The 17,669-nt window shown below is 39.7% G+C and overlaps 2 protein-coding genes across 2 annotated transcripts in view; one reads left to right on the top strand and one right to left on the bottom strand.

The window, feature by feature from the left end:
* Positions 1–17,669, bottom strand: part of LOC134628467 (parvalbumin-7-like) — a 45,527-nt gene that overhangs the window by 18,552 nt on the left and 9,306 nt on the right. The window lies entirely within an intron of this gene.
* Positions 1,062–17,669, top strand: part of ncf4 (neutrophil cytosolic factor 4) — a 36,843-nt gene continuing 20,235 nt past the window's right edge. Inside the window, exons 1-6 of the mRNA XM_063475145.1 lie at positions 1,062–1,183; positions 1,493–1,577; positions 1,690–1,849; positions 9,870–9,940; positions 10,626–10,753; positions 16,668–16,719. Of these exons, the coding sequence (XP_063331215.1) occupies positions 1,152–1,183; positions 1,493–1,577; positions 1,690–1,849; positions 9,870–9,940; positions 10,626–10,753; positions 16,668–16,719 (528 nt within the window). The 5' untranslated portion in view covers positions 1,062–1,151. The remainder of the gene's footprint in view (positions 1,184–1,492; positions 1,578–1,689; positions 1,850–9,869; positions 9,941–10,625; positions 10,754–16,667; positions 16,720–17,669) is intronic.

Genomic DNA, 17,669 nt, shown 5'->3' with positions numbered 1-17,669 from the left:
ATGTATATTATTCAGTGCATGTTACTGGTGAGAGTCTTTTGAGGGGTGCTCAAGGACACAAAATTCATTCAGCTAGTAGTAGCATAGTAGCAGTCATATTGCATTTTAGTATGATTTTCTGAGCATTGTAACGTCACAACATCAAGAAATTCTCCAGGATGTTACAGTGCACACACACATACACACACATTAAATAGCATCAAAAACATAATTTGGGAGCGCAGACGCATTGCCAGTTGCCAGCCAAGGATCTGATGTCCTTTGTTATTTTAGTTGTTGTCCTTAACCTCCACCCTATCCTTGGTGGTTTTGAAAGAAAAACCGTTTTCCTGAGAACCGGAGGCCATAAAGGGCTGAATACATCTGCAAACAGTATATTACCCCCCCCCCCCCCCCAACGATTGGATCCTAGAATCGCCCCTGGCGCACATTCAGAAACTATAGAAATTCGAAACCTGCTGCTTTAGATGATGCATGGTTTACTCAGTCAATCTGTTTTGATGATTGATAATTCTGCATCCAATTTACAACTTATATCGAAAAAGAAAGAAAGTAAAAAAGAAACCGAGATCAGCTCTCCCAACGTGCGCGATGCCCTGCCAGTGCAAAGAAGCGTGAAGTGTGTCACACATGCTGGGTTCATGGAGTACTTGCTTGTAAAGTGTGTAAACACCGGACAGGCACAGTGCGATCAAACAGATGGAGCACATTTACGATGGCTTTGAAGGACCGAAAAATCCAGTACAAAAGGCTGGACACCACAGATATCTAAACGCTCACTAAATCACATCTAAGTCCGCATACGGTTATTTTCTGCTTGAGTGTTTGAGTTTTTATCCTTATGCGTGTTTGTTTCCAGTGAAATTTACGCTTTTACCACATGCCCGCCCGCACTACCTGTTGCTGGTGAAGTGTCAGCTGATAACGCCTGTGCTTGTGCGTGTGCCTGTGTGTGTGCAGTGAGACTTCCCCACTCATCTGTGTGGCCAAACGCGCGCACCCGTCTGCTGATCTTTTTTAAGGAACTTTCGCTTCCTGTTGCTTTTCTCCGCACTATTGCGCTTGTCAGTTTGAAAGTCAGTCAGCCTGTGGTGTGTGTGAAAAGTGTTTTGTTCACTAGCAGCTTTAAAGTTTCTTCTGCGTGCATCATCATGTCGCTGCCGCAGCAGTTACGCGACCAAAGGTGAGTCTGTCTACAGGTGACAGGTTGGAGTCGGTGAGCCGATGTTTTGCGCACAGACTGACTGCGAAGTTCGTTTCTGATCGGTGGTGAATTGGTTTAGTATATCTAATTTGATCTAAAAAGACCAAACTAAATCAAGATCAGCATGTTTTATGGTTGTTTTACTCATACAGCACAGCTGTCGTCATGTTAAAGTCAAAACAAAACCTTTTTAATTGTAGATTATGTTTTTAATTGTTTGCTTGTGTGTGTGTGTAAGTTTTTCTTCGTGTCATTTTTGTCTTACATGATCTGGTTTTGTTGCTTTAGTGACTTTGATCAGCTCCCTCTCAACATCCCAATCAGCGCCACCATTGCTGATATCGAGGAGAATAAAGGCTTCATCGACTACTTTGTAAGCATTAAAAAAACTAAAGGACTGAGATATTTTTCACTGAGACTGGCTCAGAATACCAGGCTCAGCTGTTTCTTTTTCTCTTTCATTCATGCCTCCGTTTCTCTCTCAGAGGTTTGTGATTGAGGTGAAGACTAAAGGAGAGAGTAAGTACCTAATCTACAGGAGGTACCGGGAATTTTTCAACCTCCACCAGATCCTCGAGGCCAGGTACTCTCCAGAAAACCCGGCCAAACTGGGCCCAAACACCTGCATCTTGCCTCCTCTTCCAGGTGTGTGTGTGGGTGTGCACTGTTGATCGTCAGTGGCATGCACGGTGCAAGATTTCACGTCGCTCAAATATGCGCTTGTTAGTGTCCGGCTGCTGGCAGATTGGTTGTTATGCCCTCTGAAGCTTATCTAAATCTTTTCAGGCATGCCTCGAACTCGGACTATGTCAACAGTCACAGCTTCTGATTTTCAGTCTTGCTAAATTGCTTTTCTGAATTGCATGGTATGTGCTGTGATTCCCACCATGGCAGAAATGGCCCACATAAGAGCTGGTGGGTTCACCTAGCTCAAGGCAAACAGACTGAATTTGAATATGTTCCCTAAAAGTCAAACAATAGTTTGGTCTAGTGTGAAATATTGTAATGAGTGTGGGAAAATGGTAGCTACTGTAATGGTTAGTTTCACAGTTTAGCTGTGTCAAAGTTACACAAAGGGAACTCCTACTGGATCCTTCCTGTATTGTCCATAACCTTACATGCTTGCATGCTTATTCTCCTTCATGCATAGGAGAGCAGGTTCACAGAGACACCTGACTGAATTTCCTCTCTGTCTCTGGAAGAACTGAAACCCCTCTTAATACTCTTTCATAAGCATACGGCTACTGTGTTTGTTGCTGTGCTTACATTTTGTTGTTTTGATTTTGTTTTTCTCATGTATTCAGGGGGAGAGTGAGGCATAATTGGATGTTTTTGGTGAATTTAAAAAACAAAACATGGAGAACAAAACATTAGCTGGAGATGAAGTCGGGGCTGATATTATAAAGAATAAAAACTGTTGTGTCCCTTAAAGATTTCATTACATTTAGCCCAAGTTTGGTGGGAGCTCACTTCTATTCAAATCCGATTCTATTTAAGCCACAAGAGCTTAGTTATAGCACACTTTAGGCACCCATTGCTGCATAATAATGTGAAGCATGAGTGCTCCAAATGCTGCATTTACAATCCTCTTTCTCCATCGAGACATCCGCAGAAAGAAGAGTGAGATCTACTCTTGTTCAGCTGAAGTAAAATGGGTTTAGAATGAAGTTTATATTCTACCAAACCCAGTGAACCTTATTGTGCTTTTTCTTTTATTCGCGCTCGCATCTTTAGACACACTTGAAGCATTTACTGTCATGTTATGTGGCTAAATGTCAAAAATCCAGCATTACAAGCCACCGGGTATCATAGTGCCCCTACAAGGTCAGTTTAAAACCAAACCATACATCAGAGGACAGTAATAAGTTTAATCCACAATGACTGACATTCAGATTAGTCAGGAAAGAGCATATGGAAAGAAGGGCAGATGAATGCCACGGGCAAAATACAGACACTAACTTGAAGAGAGAAGGGAAAGAAGAGCAAAGTTGAAGGGGAAGATTTTGAGAGGCAGTAGGAAGAGGGTGATTTATTCATTCATCCATTTCCAAGGGCTTCAGGTATGTAGCAGCCGATGGAGCAGAGAAACCCAAGCACCCTTTTTGTAGTAATCAGTGACTTGTATGCTGAAGCACCAGCTGGGGGATACAATTGCTCCATCGTGACCACTTTTGTCCCTGGATTATCTGTGTAAATCGTGCCGGGAACAAATCTAAACTCAGCAGAGCAGGACATCGACACACTTTAGCATGCTAGTTAGCTGCAGGTTGATACCGAGGTTTTTCTTGCTGATGGAATATACTGACTTGACTGATTAACATCATGATTTGGTGACTTTAAAACAGCCATTTTAAACACGCATCGCATCCCTACCATTACTGAAATTAAAAGTACAGCCAAACATTCTGCTAGCTTGTGCTTAAACTATATATGCTAGTTTGTACTCAAGGTTAATGGGCTCTTTGCTATGATGGCTAAGATGGTGCATTTCTTATGTTATCACTGAAGTTCTTGAAAACTCCTATCACTTCACTTAGCTGGAGTATTATCACTGTTACTTCACTTCTTAAATGCTGTCAAAATGAAAACTACTATCTTAAAGAGACCTTATAAAGACTATAACTGTAAAAATATTTTGAAACATCCATACCTTAGGCCTAGAGTTTTATATTGAGTCGCTTCTTGCTGGCTACTTAAGTGTCTGTGAACAGAACTTTAGTTTTGAAGGGAGGCTGAATCATATAAGTAGAAATAACAAAGAAGTACAACCAACAGAGTGCATCTAGACAGTTAACAATCTGGAAGAAAAGTCACTTTCCACAGCAAATGAGCTGCTGTCGAAGAAGATTAAGCTCTGGATGAAATGCCTGTACTGGACACAATGAAACAAAAACTTTAAATTAGGAAAAGTTGGTAAGTGTGATAATGAGTGAACTACTGAAGTGCTTTTTAGAGCTCAGTGACAGGCAGAGAAGACAGAGTTATGTGAATCCAGTTTCTAACCCACCTAGTTTTTAATATACAGTAGTTATGAAGGTTTTAATTTGATCAATTCTGACAGCATTGATGAAAAGACAGGGTTATACTAGCAGGGCACGCAGATCTCTACTAAAACCCAACAGTCTGATAGTCATTTATTAAAAAATAATGTAAAAGATTGGTTAATTAAGTTCCTACTCTAGCGTTCACCTGCCCATATTCCTATAATTCCATAAATACATCATCTAGTGGTCCAAACACAAGAATTATTGAGCAGTAAGCTAACAGGCTTCAGAGTTCCCACTGTGGTGTAATTTGTTTCTTTACATGAGAGCACACCCATCGCCTCCAACTCATGTAGCTGCTGCTGCTGGCAGGCTCTGGAGCCGGCTGTAGCTGTGGCTGGAATCCAGGGCCTCAAGCCTTTATCACAAGCACTGTTTAATCATTCTAACACTAAGTAAGCCTGCCATTTTTGGATATGTGTTAGCTGCCAAGTTTACATTTGACTCTTTGGTCCAAAATGCAGCAACACAGATGGTTCTTTAACATAGTGTCAGTTACAGTGCTGCCAGCTCCAAGTTAACATTTAGTCAACAAAAACATTTAGTTAGACCTAGCTAACCTCGTCACAGTGGTCCCAAAAGGTTGATCTGTTTATCTGGATGTAGCATTTTCAGTGGGAGGAATGTTTCGTCACTCATCCAAGTGACTTCCTCCGTATCAGCTGACTGCAGGTTTACCCAACCAATGACTGGAACTAGCCCACTGAATGAACAATGGGCTGTGAGATCAGTTCCTTGATCTCACAGCCCATTGTTCATTGAGAGAAACGTTTCATCACGTTTCGTCACGTTTCGTCACGTTTCATCACGTTTCGTCACGTTTCGTCACGTTTCGTCACTCATCCTTCGTGACTGAAGAAGTCACTTGGATGAATGACGAAACGTTTCTCCCACTTTTGGGATTTACATACCTAGATGACTGAGCATGCATCAAGGCCCGTTACAGGAGATCTGGTGATTCTTTGGTAACGTTAAAACACCCATTTTGAACAAGTAGTCTTCCAAAATTGCCAATATTAATGGATTAGTCCAGAAAGGTTATAAATGTTGAGCTTTAGGGAGAATTTGATCGGATGAAAGCATACCGACCAATCAAAAGACTAGCTGACATGGGGACTGCAGCCCTGCAGATGTAATTTCAAATTGGGTTGGGAGCCCATCTCGTTCAATCTGGTGTGACTGTATCATGAAGAAATATCCAGAATCCAGCCCTTTATCAGGATCTACAGCAAAATTAGAATTAATAGGTTCTTCTTCCCAATTCCACCTAACAAATTTCATTGAAAAACTGGCTCAGTAGTTTTTCTGTAGTCCAGAAAACATGAGACAGAGACAGACAAACATGCCAAAGCAATCACACTCTGCACTGCTATTCACCTTGATGATGGATTTAAGATAAAATAATCATAAGCACAGAGACTTGAGATAAAATATTGTAATGTGAAAGCACAAAGTATATTCAGGCCTCAGTCACTGTTTGTGCTGCTGTGTGGCTGTGTCTGTCCTCATCTGCTCTGTGGCTTTGGTTTTATTCAGCTCATTGTTTCCCCATAAGTCTGTCTGTCTGGGAGGCGGCATCAGTGTCTGTATTGATTATCAGTGGCTGGAAACCAACATGTGCACCAATAAAAGCCTGAGGGCTTTGAATGGGCGGCTCGGAGCATTGATTTAAGAAGGATGAGGATAGACAGAGGTGATTGTTTTGTGTGTAAATTACAAATAGATTACAGATTTATTTCTGTGGATTCACAGGCTTTAGCTTGGTTATTAAATTGTTATTGTCATTATTAAACATTATATTTACTTGGCAAAATGGCTCTGTCTCATCATAGTTGCAGTTTTCCTTTGATACAATTTAAAATACAAAACGAAAGTAAAAATGCATTTAAACTTGCCTATAAAAGTGAGCCATTGAGGACCTGCACAAAAGCTAAAAAGTCTGCATGTAGGGAAACACAAGTTGAGATGGGTACTGGACAGCTGGTTAATGGCACTTAAAAAAACCCAACCCAAAATTAATACCGTACATGGTGGTGAGATGTTGTTGGTATTGAAGTGGGACACTACAGTAAATTAAAGTCAGGAAAAAAAGTTGATCAAATATACTTTGGTGGCCATTTGCCTCAGGTTGAGACATAGTGGGGTTGTCCAAATTCATGGTCTGCATCCTCCTGAGGCCGCATTTTTAGGCTGATTATGTCACAGCGACGCGACGAAGGCTGTCCAAATTCGCAGACTCCCCCGAATGCAGCCGACAAATGCGTCCTCCTTTTTCCCGAATTTGAAGGATGGGTCGGGTGTGTCCTTCGTGGCCCACAATATCCCAGAATTCATAGCGCCGCCCAGCCAATTCCGGTTTTCAACAATGGTGGCCGCTACTAAGTTTTAATATTACTCTTATTACTCTTTCTGGGTCACAAAATACACTTTTAACATATTTTCAGGTGAGAATGTAGCTGTGTAAACTTCAAATATCTGCTCGGTTTATCAAGACATCACATATTTGCAAAAGTGATTACTACAAAACTGAAAGCATATTTCATGTTGATGGGGATGCCATTAATGTTTCTAAAATGTCCCCATAAACTACTGAAGTATCACTGAAACTGCATCATTTCATTTATAGGCCAGATTCACCACTCAAATGCACCAGACAATTATTTAACAGGACAAAAAAAAAAGAGGGCTGAAGGAGCCATAACTACACTTTCCTATGTAGAGCCTACGGTCAAATCTAAATAAACCACTTAAAAGTTTACCGAGCTTGACCCCTCATGATGCGAGATCATGAAAGTTTGTCATCCAAGTAGGACATTTCACACATAGAGTTTTTAGTGGGGATAAAAAATAATTTTTTCCTTCAACACAAGCCATCTTTAAAAGGGGTGTAAGCTGTGTCTACTGCAGTATTTTAGCTGGTTTGTAAAATTAGTATTATTTAAATTATTATTTAAAAATATTTTTAAAGTGGAACTTTACTGGCTTTTAAATATTAGGGGGAAAAAGCCTTCATTAGCTACACATTAGGAACCAGTGGAAACTTTTACTGATCTTGTGTATTCTAGAGGTGCTGTCTTATAACTAGAGCCAAATCTTATGCAATCCATTAAAACCAGGCTCCTACTCTCTGATTTCTTAATTCTCCTGTGTGTCCTGCTTAAAGGGTTTCTTTCTTTCTTGTTCTTTCTTTCTTAACTTTTTTGGGCAGAGTAGTGTTCAGAACGCTTTCCTGTTCCCGCAGCTAATGTCAAGGTCATTATAAATCATTATAAATCACTATGATCAACCTACCAAATTACAGCTGTCATATGTTTGATTTCTTATTAAAAAGCAAGAAGGCTTTTACTAAAAAACACTTTATAGTAAAAATTTTTATGATTTTACAATTTGTTGTAACATGTATGGTGATATCTCGCAATGCCAGCTGCTATATCGGGAAAGTTCTACTTTTCTACAAACTCTGATTTAACATCTGCCACTGAGGAGTCTGTTGGATAATATTAGATCTGATGGGTTTAATTGCAGTGCCAGATCTCATCAGGATGGGAAGGGAATAAGAAAGACAGGGGAGAGAGTGAAGGGAGACAGGCGAGGATGGGTGATGATTTTGAGGGCAGAAAAATAAAGATAGCAGAAAAGGATAGAGGTCTGTCTTTTCAAATAAAGCTATTCTCATTAATGAGACGTAAATAATGTTTCAGTATCAAAGGTGTGTGTGTTTCTTTGTTTCTGTCTTGTGAGCTTGGTGCTATGTTATGCTTTTCTATCTTAAATGTTGATTTCTGAGTCATACGTGACAGCTATAAATTCAAGGTCAAAGGAGCATTTAGGTGAGTGGATGGGTGACTGATTCATCAGTGAGTGAGTAAATGAATGAACTTGTGTCTGCGAGTGATTGAGTGAGTTATCGTGCTCCACAGTGAATGAGACAAGGGAAATTGAGTGAAGAGAGAGGGCTGAGGGTCATTAAGACTGTGCTAAATTTGATTTAACAGCAGGGTTAGATGGCCTTGGATGAATTGGTGGGGCCCGATTTAGACTGTTAGGAGTCTGTGCTGTGCCTCATAATTTTTTTGACTGGACGTAATGTGATATTAGGAAGAGTAATATGCTATTTCCCTAATCTTTTGAAGTAAGGAGCATTTGCCTTGTTTGGGACAGGATAAATGTGTTAGCTGTCTAACACATTGACATATGAGTTGGGCTACACCTTTAATCGTTGAATTAAGGTGTTTTCAGTCCCACAGATAAAAGAAGTATAAAATCAAGCGCTTAGCGATGCAGTCTGCCCGCATAAACATTTGTCCAGCTGTACGTAGTGTTATTGCTAAATGAATGAGTTTGGGAATCACGGCAACTCGGCAATGAAGCGGCAGGTCACCTAAAGTTACAGAGCGAGTTTTACTAGCAATTTGCTAACACGCTACTTCAAAACCGTGTTTAGCATCAAAAAAGTGCTGTCGATTTTTACAGAGTGACAAGATTATATGTAATAGGTGGGAACTCAGATTGCAACTGACCCTGTTACATATGTATTTCTGGGAGTTCCTTTCTTAAAGTGCGGGATGTAGTTAGGAGAATATTTAAATCATATACGCAAAAGGATTTACTAACGCCCGCAACGCGCAGTTTACTGCTAATTGCAATGGTATTTAAAGTCAATAAAAGCATGTCTGATAATGAAATGAACTGACTGCGCCTGTGTTTAAGAAACAGCGCATCTTTTGTAGAACTAACCACATTGTTGAGCGCTATTTGGTACTACTTTGCTCTGTTTAGTAAATCTGGCCTATGGTGTGTAAAAGTCACCGACGCTCTGCTGACACAATAACTACAGATTTCCAAACCTCCTCTGGCTGCATGAATTGCCATGAAACTTAAGGACATTTTCTCCCTAATACATTAGCTTAACTTGAAGCTGTGTTTGTGATTACAAAAATTTGCCATTGCTAGCATGCTAACATGCTAAATCAAGTTGTGTAACATAAAAAACCCTTAACTTAAAACTTATACTTGCGACACACGAGCATCTTAACACTTTCAGTCTGTGTGAGTTCGAGCAAGTAAGGATTAAACTCAAACAACTGGAGCTAATGTTCCCTCTGAATCTTCATATATGTACCTTATCACCTTGTCAGTCGGTTGGCCTATCTGAATGAAACTTTGCATAAACATTGTCACACAATCAGTTAATCCGTATATGTTTATAAAAATGACTTATTTTGAATCCCAATCCTTTTTTGTTTTTTGAGTGTTTGCACTCACTGCTAAGGACATAAAGCAGAAAGGTACAAAAATATATGCTAGTAAATATAAATTACCTAGATTATACTTACCTGGGTTTTGTATAGTACCTGCATGCATTTTCCTGGTTTTTGGTGTTAAAAACTGAACACAATCATCAAGCTAAAATTAATAATTGACATTTACAGGCTCTTGGTGTTTACGTGTACTAGAGCATCAACGGTATCGGAGCATGTTTAAATGCTTGCTTTGTTTACAAAAAACAGCTGTGTTGTAAACATACATATGCATGTCCGCTATGTGAATGCATTTTTATGGCCCCTGTTCTAGAGTGTAATCTCACTTGTGCAGTCACTTTTTAAATGTGTTTTCTTTAGGAAAAATCTACATCGGAAACAAAAAGGAGATTGCAGAGAGCAGAATCCCTGAACTCAACACGTACATGAAGGTAATCACATTTCATTTTAATGCACAATGTGGTCTCTTTTTAAAAAATTTCAACAGAGGAAAGAATTGTTGGCATGTTTGCCATCTTCTGCAGCGTGCAGTGCGGTAGCCTACAACGCAGTGGGCTGAACGATGCTGTAGGTGGATAAGCACTGACTCGGATATTTCAACAGTAGTTTGCAGATCGAGCTCAACATGTAGGCGTTGCTGCTCTCTTCTCTTTGCTCTGCCCTGTGCCCACATCACGTCTGACTGACTGTAGTTGTGGGACTTTTGACATGTTTCAGTGTTGCACCATCGCTAAAAACACGATCAGGTTCTCTTTCTCCCACTCACTCACTTCTCTTTTCTGCTCTACTCTCTTTTTTCCCGCAACCTACGTCGCTCCCTCTTTGCCACACTCTCTCGCCTTCACTCGCCTTACACTTCTCGCTTCATCTCCACTCTTTTTAATCCACTCCTTCTCTCCCACCACCCTGCATCTCCTTCTCCTCTTCCATCAAACTCCCACTCTCTTTACACCCCTTTTGTCTCTGTTGACGTCTCAATTCATCCACCCTGATTTCCCTCTTTTTACACCAGTCCTCATCTCCATCTTTCTTGCATGTCCTTATCGTTCATCCATTTTTTTTACTTCACTCTTCCCTCATTCCATGTCTCTCTCTCTCTCTCTCTCTTAAATCAAGAGGTTGCTGGGTTTGCCAACATGGGTGTTGCTAGACGAGGCTCTCAGGATGTTTTTCTACCAGACGGAACAGGACTCTGAGCATCAGCCGCGAGCCCTGAGGCGTCTCCGCCCAAATACCCGCAAAGTGTAAGTCCCACAGTTCCCCATGGTAACAAGCCAAAACACAGATTGACTCCTTTAACACCAAGTCAGACGTCACTATAAAGAAATGTCAAAGGAGACACCGGTTACAAACTGTAATTTTTTACTAGTATTTTGCTAGGTAAATGGGAAATAAGTTCAGCGACTTAAACACACAAAGTCAGTACTTTGTTCGACCAACTTTATTCTGCAACAAAGCCTGAGCTCTCTTAGGCAACCTTTCTTGTCATTTCTTAAAGCAATCTTCAGGAATAGTTCTCTGGGCTTCTTAAAGAACATTCAAAGCTCTCCTTTGGATTTTGGCTGCCTTTTCTTTTTCTTTCTTTTGTGTTTCTGTGTGGTTTTTTTGTGTTTCTGATCCCACACTGCTTCAATAATGTTGAGGTCCTGGCTCTGGGGAAGCCAGCCTATGACTGATGGTGTTCCAGTGTGAGTTCTCCAGGTATGCTTTTACTGCACTGGCATTGTCTTTGGGATAATGCTAAGAAATGAAGCTGCTGCCAATCAAATGCTTTCCTGATGGTATTGCATGGTGGATCAAGCTTTTCTGCATTCATAAATCTATTAGTTTTCATAAGATCCCCAACACTACTCCGTGAAATGCAGCCCCAAACCATGACAGAGCCTTCATCCTGTTTTAGAGATGGCTGTTTCACACTCACTGTTGTACCCCTGTCTGGACCTTTTACATTCATATTGACAGCAATTTGAACCAAAATTTTCAAATCTGGATTCATGACTCCATAAGACTTGTTGACCATCAATTTTCAATCCACTTCTTGTGTAATTTGGAATACTTGGTCTTTCCTTCCCATTTCCCTTTCTTAGAAATGAATTCTTGACAGTCTCTCGTCCACTGAGACCATTTCTGATGAGGCTTTGGGGAACAGCAACTGATCAACTGGGTGATCAAGATGGGTCATTTCTTGATTTGACTTTCAGATAAATGGTCTGGTACATGGACTTGATTGACCAAAAAAATAATAATTTCGAAGAACTTTAAAACCTTGCAGTCTCACTCAGGAGTTCTCCTGTCAAAATATAAAGAAATGTGGGGCAGCCTGAGACTTTTGCACATTTCTCTAAGTACAAAGTATTTAACTGTGCAAAAGGTGTAGCCAGAGTGAATCAGGTTTAAAGTTGACGCATCTGCAAATAATGACAAAGAAGGGTAATTGCTGGCTTTGAAGGGCTTGCTTTCAAGGCATAAATACCTCTGAAAAAAACTGCAAGGTTAAAACGTGGCTTTAATCTGTGAAATTTCAGAAGCATTTTGACTCCTCGAAAAGAAAAATGCCTCATTTAGCTTTGAAAAAATCTTTTTAGATGAATATAATTAAGATCAATCTAGTGCAATTTGTTCTCTTAAGGAACATGTTTCCTCATCTCAAATAACTGTGCTTTGAAATTAAAATAATTACAGCAGACTGGATGCAGGTCTTGTATGAATTATGTGAGCAGGCAAGATGAAGCTCCAGCAACTTCATTTACCTCTCTGAAGATGGAGAGAGAAGAGAATACATTTCCCCCAAAAGCGTAAACCCAGGAGTGCAGATTTCCATAAATATTTAAACTGGTTTTTCTTGCTTGAAGCTATTAGCACTTCAGTGTCAATTCCCCCCAGATGAGATGCACAGGTTCAGGCAAACCTAGGTTCATTTTATGATACAGCTAATCTCATAAACTTGTGTTCTACTTTATGAGTAACTCCTGCCATCTTTGAATGTCTCATGGTCCTTAGACTTGACTTATGTAACTCCTCGTGGAGGATGAAAGGGAAAACATTTTCATGAATGTTCATCACAAAACTTTTTTAATTCGATAGCTGCTGTTAACTTTGAGTACTCAGTCAATACTGAAGGTCATTTAGACTGCAAATTTAATTGCACAGAAATGAAAGCAGAGAGAGATGAAACTTTGTATTTTAATTTAAGTCTTGCAGTTGGGCTTTTGGTGAAGTACACAAGGAGATAATAATGCCAGCAGTGAATCAGTGCTAAAAACATGTGATGCTGCTCTTCATCTGAAACTTGGCTTAAGCGCTCCACTTTTAATTTAAAGGTATAAACATTTTGTATATCTATGAATTCAGGGTCAGTTGACCACATATACCCACAACATGTGTTTTGCTTATATAAGCTTTTACTTCCTCCATAACAATACATTAATAGGCGTTTAGCCCACACACGAATTCAAAATGAATTCACTGAGGGTTGAATAACAGCTTAGATCTCACTGAGCATACTGAGAAAAACTGAAATGCTGCTGCATTCAACACCCAGTTGTCTTGGTTATCATAAATCACATGGAAACTCTTCAAGCTTCCACATGAGGCTTAATCTTGGGTTGGTCATACTGGGAAGGTCTGCATCATCTTAATGCATAATGGACCTTTTTTCCAGGTCATGACTAGGAGAGCATTCAAAATCCTTTGTATTTATGGCTATTCTATGCTCTTATCAGGAAATATGAAGCAAAAAGCCTTCCAGAGGATGAATTAACTTAATACTTTATGTAATGGCTATCCATTTAGATGTGGAATTAAAAGGCTTGGCTCCCAGCTGCAAGCAGTCTGCTTTTAAAATGAATTTCTTCTCATAACTGCAAATTATATTGTCATAAATAACATGGCTAAGGTCAGGATGATGGCGAGTGCTTCTGCAAAAAACTGCAGGTATGAAGTAAATCAGTTGAGCAATAAGCTTAGAGAGTTCACTTGTGATGGCCACCATGCAGCTTTGCATGAATGTAATTGGATACCTAGGAGTCAGCTGGTAGCCAAACAGCTGATGAGTGATTCACTCGTGTGCTTCTAACTTCAATCACTTATTGCAAGAACAACTTCAGCACCCTGCCTGAACTATTTCCCCCAAAGCAACGTGAGTCTTTTATTGCACACAATGTGCGTTTGCTTTTATAGTGTAGATATATTTATAGTATATGGTTCTTAAAACTACTGTACACATGTGAGAAATGACAGCATCAGTGGCTGAGAGACAGGCTGATATGACTGATCATGTAGACGTAGTAAAAACTTGATCTGCTCAATAAATCTGTATTGATTTACTGAAGATTTGTAAAATACAGAACTGTTTTTTATTATTCAAGGACTCAAGGAGTAGGGATCAGTTTGTTATGGATGAGTTTGAGTGTAAGAAACAGCAGTGTATTGATATTGTTAATCAGAGGACAGGTGCTGTCACTCTAAAAAAACGTAAATATTTGATGTCAAATCAAAGAAGGGTGTCCTGACCTGATGACGTCTCAGCTGAGGCAAGGGCACCTTAATTTGGCATTAACCTCCTGAGACCCGAACTCTTTCATGGCATGCATTTTCAGTTTTTCTTTGCTATTTAGACTGATTGGGACCTGATGAATGTAAAAACAAAGAATGACCCGATTTTTTTTTTTTGACTTGATTTTTGTTTCGGAGAAAAAAGAGATCCACATAAGAGGACAGTTGCTTTAAATTTCGATAGAACAGTGGCAGGATAATGTCCTCGTAAGTGGATATCAGGCCCTTGTAGAGCAAAATTTAGTATTTTGGTCTAGACAACCCAAAATGTGATGTCCACATATGTGGACGCCAGACCTAGGAGGTTAAGAATATCTCTATCTATAAAGGCTTTTTGTCCTTTTCATGTTCTACTTCCTCATTTATAATGGCCATTTAGACTTTTGATTGGTCCCTTTCCCTGTGGCTGGATTACATCAACAGAAGATGTGGCAAAAGCAGAGTCTCTCAACAGGAACCTTATGCAAAAGCAGACTTTCATTGCTTCTTCTGCTCTTAGATCGCCTGTCTTGGTTTGTATGGCCTTTTGGTTGATTTGTCTGTTGGAACATTTGAAACTGTTACTTCCTTCCTGAAGAATTGCCACATATTTGATTTTCACATGGTCTTTCACTGCCAGTACCTATGTTGTTTCAGTATTCTGCAGTAAATACAGTATTTTTCTGAAAGAACGGTACTGTGCAACAGTCTCAAGCAACCTTTCTCGTTTATTTTGATTTTGCTTCCAAAGATTGACATTTTCTTGTAATTTTTTAAAGGGTTTTTAACCAGTAGGGTTTCAAAGTTGTTGGGGTTTTTTTTTTGGACTTCCTTCTTTTTACTTCCAGTCAAGTCCTTGTACATGACCATTTTTAAAATAATGTTTGATTTTTCTTTTGGTTCTTTAGCCACTTGACAAAACAGTAGCCTATGAATCATTCAAGTGTAAAAAAAGAAGCCTAACTCAAAGGATGAATCAGTGTTGTGTCTACAAATAACAGAAAACTTCAGCGCTTTGCTATTAGGAGCCCAAAATTCGTTCCCATTTCTTTAGTTTAATCTATAAGAAATGTCACGGGTAATACAGTTTGACCGAGATAGAAATTGTACTTTTACACTCTCAAAGAGTTGAGCTTTAGTGTGCAGTGTGTTCTTAACAATATTGAGGAAGTAGAAAGAAGAAGTGGCAGGCCTCAAAAACTGCACTGAAAATCACAGGCCTTATGGAGTGATGGATCCAATGTCATCTTATTGGTTTAAATCATCATTAATATGTACATAAGAGGTCAGGAGAGAGGCACAGTAGTTATTTACAGCCATCTGTGAAACACGGTGGAGGCTCAGTCATGGTTTGGGCTGCATGTCACTCGGTGGTGTTGGAAATCTTGTCAAAATTGATGTAATATTGAACGCAGAAAAATACCATCAGACTTTGATCCAGCATGCAGTATGACCTGGAAAGCATATTACTGGCAACACCCTCATTTTTCTATATTGTAATGATCCCAAACATACTATCAGTGCAGTAAAAGCATACCCGTACAGAAGCCTGGAGAACTATTCCTGAAATGACAAGAAAGCTGCCTGTGAGGGTTCAGGATCTGTTGACGAATAAAAGCGGTCAAACCAAATACTGACTATTAGACTCATTACAATTTTTATAAGGCATTTCTGTTTGTTTGAATATTTCAATGAATCACTGCCACTATATCCAAAATAAAAAAAATGCTAGGTGTTTCAGGTATTTTATTTTCAGACATGTTTAATACAAAAGACTTTCTTTGTGCTTGTGCATTGTAACTCTGTGAAGCAGTGCAGCATAACAGTGCTTTGACCTAAATGTGACCATACCCACCACGCTCATAGTGACAATTTTAATATCCTTACCATTCTTAGTTTAGCATGATAGCATGGCAAATTTAATCAAGGAAACCAATTTGTCCAACAAGTGTTGGACAAATTGAAATTTTGAAAGTGCTGAATGAAAAGTTTAAGGGCTGTGTGAGTTAAAATGTATATTTGTTTATTAATGTCTAATATTAATACATTATTATTAATAATAATAATAGTGTCTGTTGACCACATATACCACATATTAACCTTTTATGTGGAATCAATACATCTGTGTGCTTAAATACTGTGAAAGGGTTTATGACCCTGAAAATGACATAAGTGTTTTCCAGCATTTATTGACACATTGTTTCCCAGAGTGAGTGTTTTAAACATGTAGTCGCTCCAGTAAGACAAAGAGTCAAATTTAATTATTTCTCATTTTCTTTAAAATGGTTATGGATTCAAATTAATCACGTTAGATAGAAAAACGGTTATCATAACTGCAGCAGGCTTTTCTCTGTCTTGTCAATTACATTTAAGCTTACTCTAAAGCTTACCGTGCTTTATCATTCAGGCCTTGTGGAGCTGACTAGAGAGAGCAGACTGAGCTTTCGAAAAGGGGAACAGCTTCCCAGTTTCTTGATGTTACAGGAAATATCACTGAAGCATCACTGCTGAAATATCTCTTGCGGATTCATCAGAGCGTTTAACTTTGAGGTCACTTCGAGGAAGTACTTGTATGCAGACAGTGTTCCCTTATATGGCTTGTCTCTGTCCATCTCTGTCTTCTAGGAAACAAGTGAAGTCACAAAAGATGGACCTCTTCTCCTCCCCCAGGGCTGAGGTTGGTGTAATTACTATTTTTTGTGCTGTTGCAACCCACGGAGTAACGACCTTTGTAGTCAAACAACCACGCAGAATGCACCGCATCACCCCGAGAAGCATAATCTGATCCTATAAGCACCATCGGCATGACTGCTTTTCATGGCACACACACACAAACACACACGTCTTTATATAGCCGTGGCCACAGAAACCAGTATTTGTTGAAAGTCACAAGCTAAGTGCATAAATAAACCCTAAAAAACAGATACCATACATAAGTGTGTCATCTGATGTGACAAATCAATAATTACGGCGTCTTTTGTCAAATGTTGTGCTGCGGTTTTTGTCCTCCCATTCTCCCTTGACGCTGTTGACCTCATCAATAGTTCCTGCTTCGCTTCACTTCCTTTTTTAATTTCTGTATCCGTTTCTCTTTTCGTATTAACCTCCCGTTCCCACACTCTCTTCTCCTCCCTTCCACACCCCTCCCCTTAAGCATCCCTTAACTTTTGTCCTTTTCCTCGCCCCGCCCTCTGTCTGTCTCTTTCCAAGGTTGCAACCATCTTTCGTCCCTCTCTCCCCCCTCCTCTCTTTCACATCCTCTCATTTCCATTCTATTCACACCTTCCTGCCTGATGCTGATGATGGAAAGAGAAACCCATTTATATTCTAAAGTCGTTTTTCTTAGCATCTGTGTGATTTGGAGGTTGTGGAGCGCTTGTGGTTCAGGTGCTGGTGTGCAGATTTGGGCATGAGGTCAGGTCAGAGGATGAAGCAGTAATGACCTGCCAATTAAACTCTCCATGAGGGTAAAAAAAAAGAAGCTTTTATTCTTTATACGGTCAGCACAATCTTGGACTGAATTTTGAACGCACATGCAGGCTTCTACGCTAAGAGAGCTCATGTTGGTTTGACTCATTCCCTTTAACCAAGATCGCCAAATCCCATACCCGTTCTGAAATCTAATCT

This window comes from Pelmatolapia mariae, linkage group LG6 (genome assembly GCF_036321145.2).
Source record: "Pelmatolapia mariae isolate MD_Pm_ZW linkage group LG6, Pm_UMD_F_2, whole genome shotgun sequence".
Lineage (NCBI taxonomy): Eukaryota > Metazoa > Chordata > Actinopteri > Cichliformes > Cichlidae > Pelmatolapia > Pelmatolapia mariae.
The sequence above is the reverse complement of the archived record's forward strand: the minus strand, read 5'-3'. Positions and strand labels throughout refer to the sequence as shown.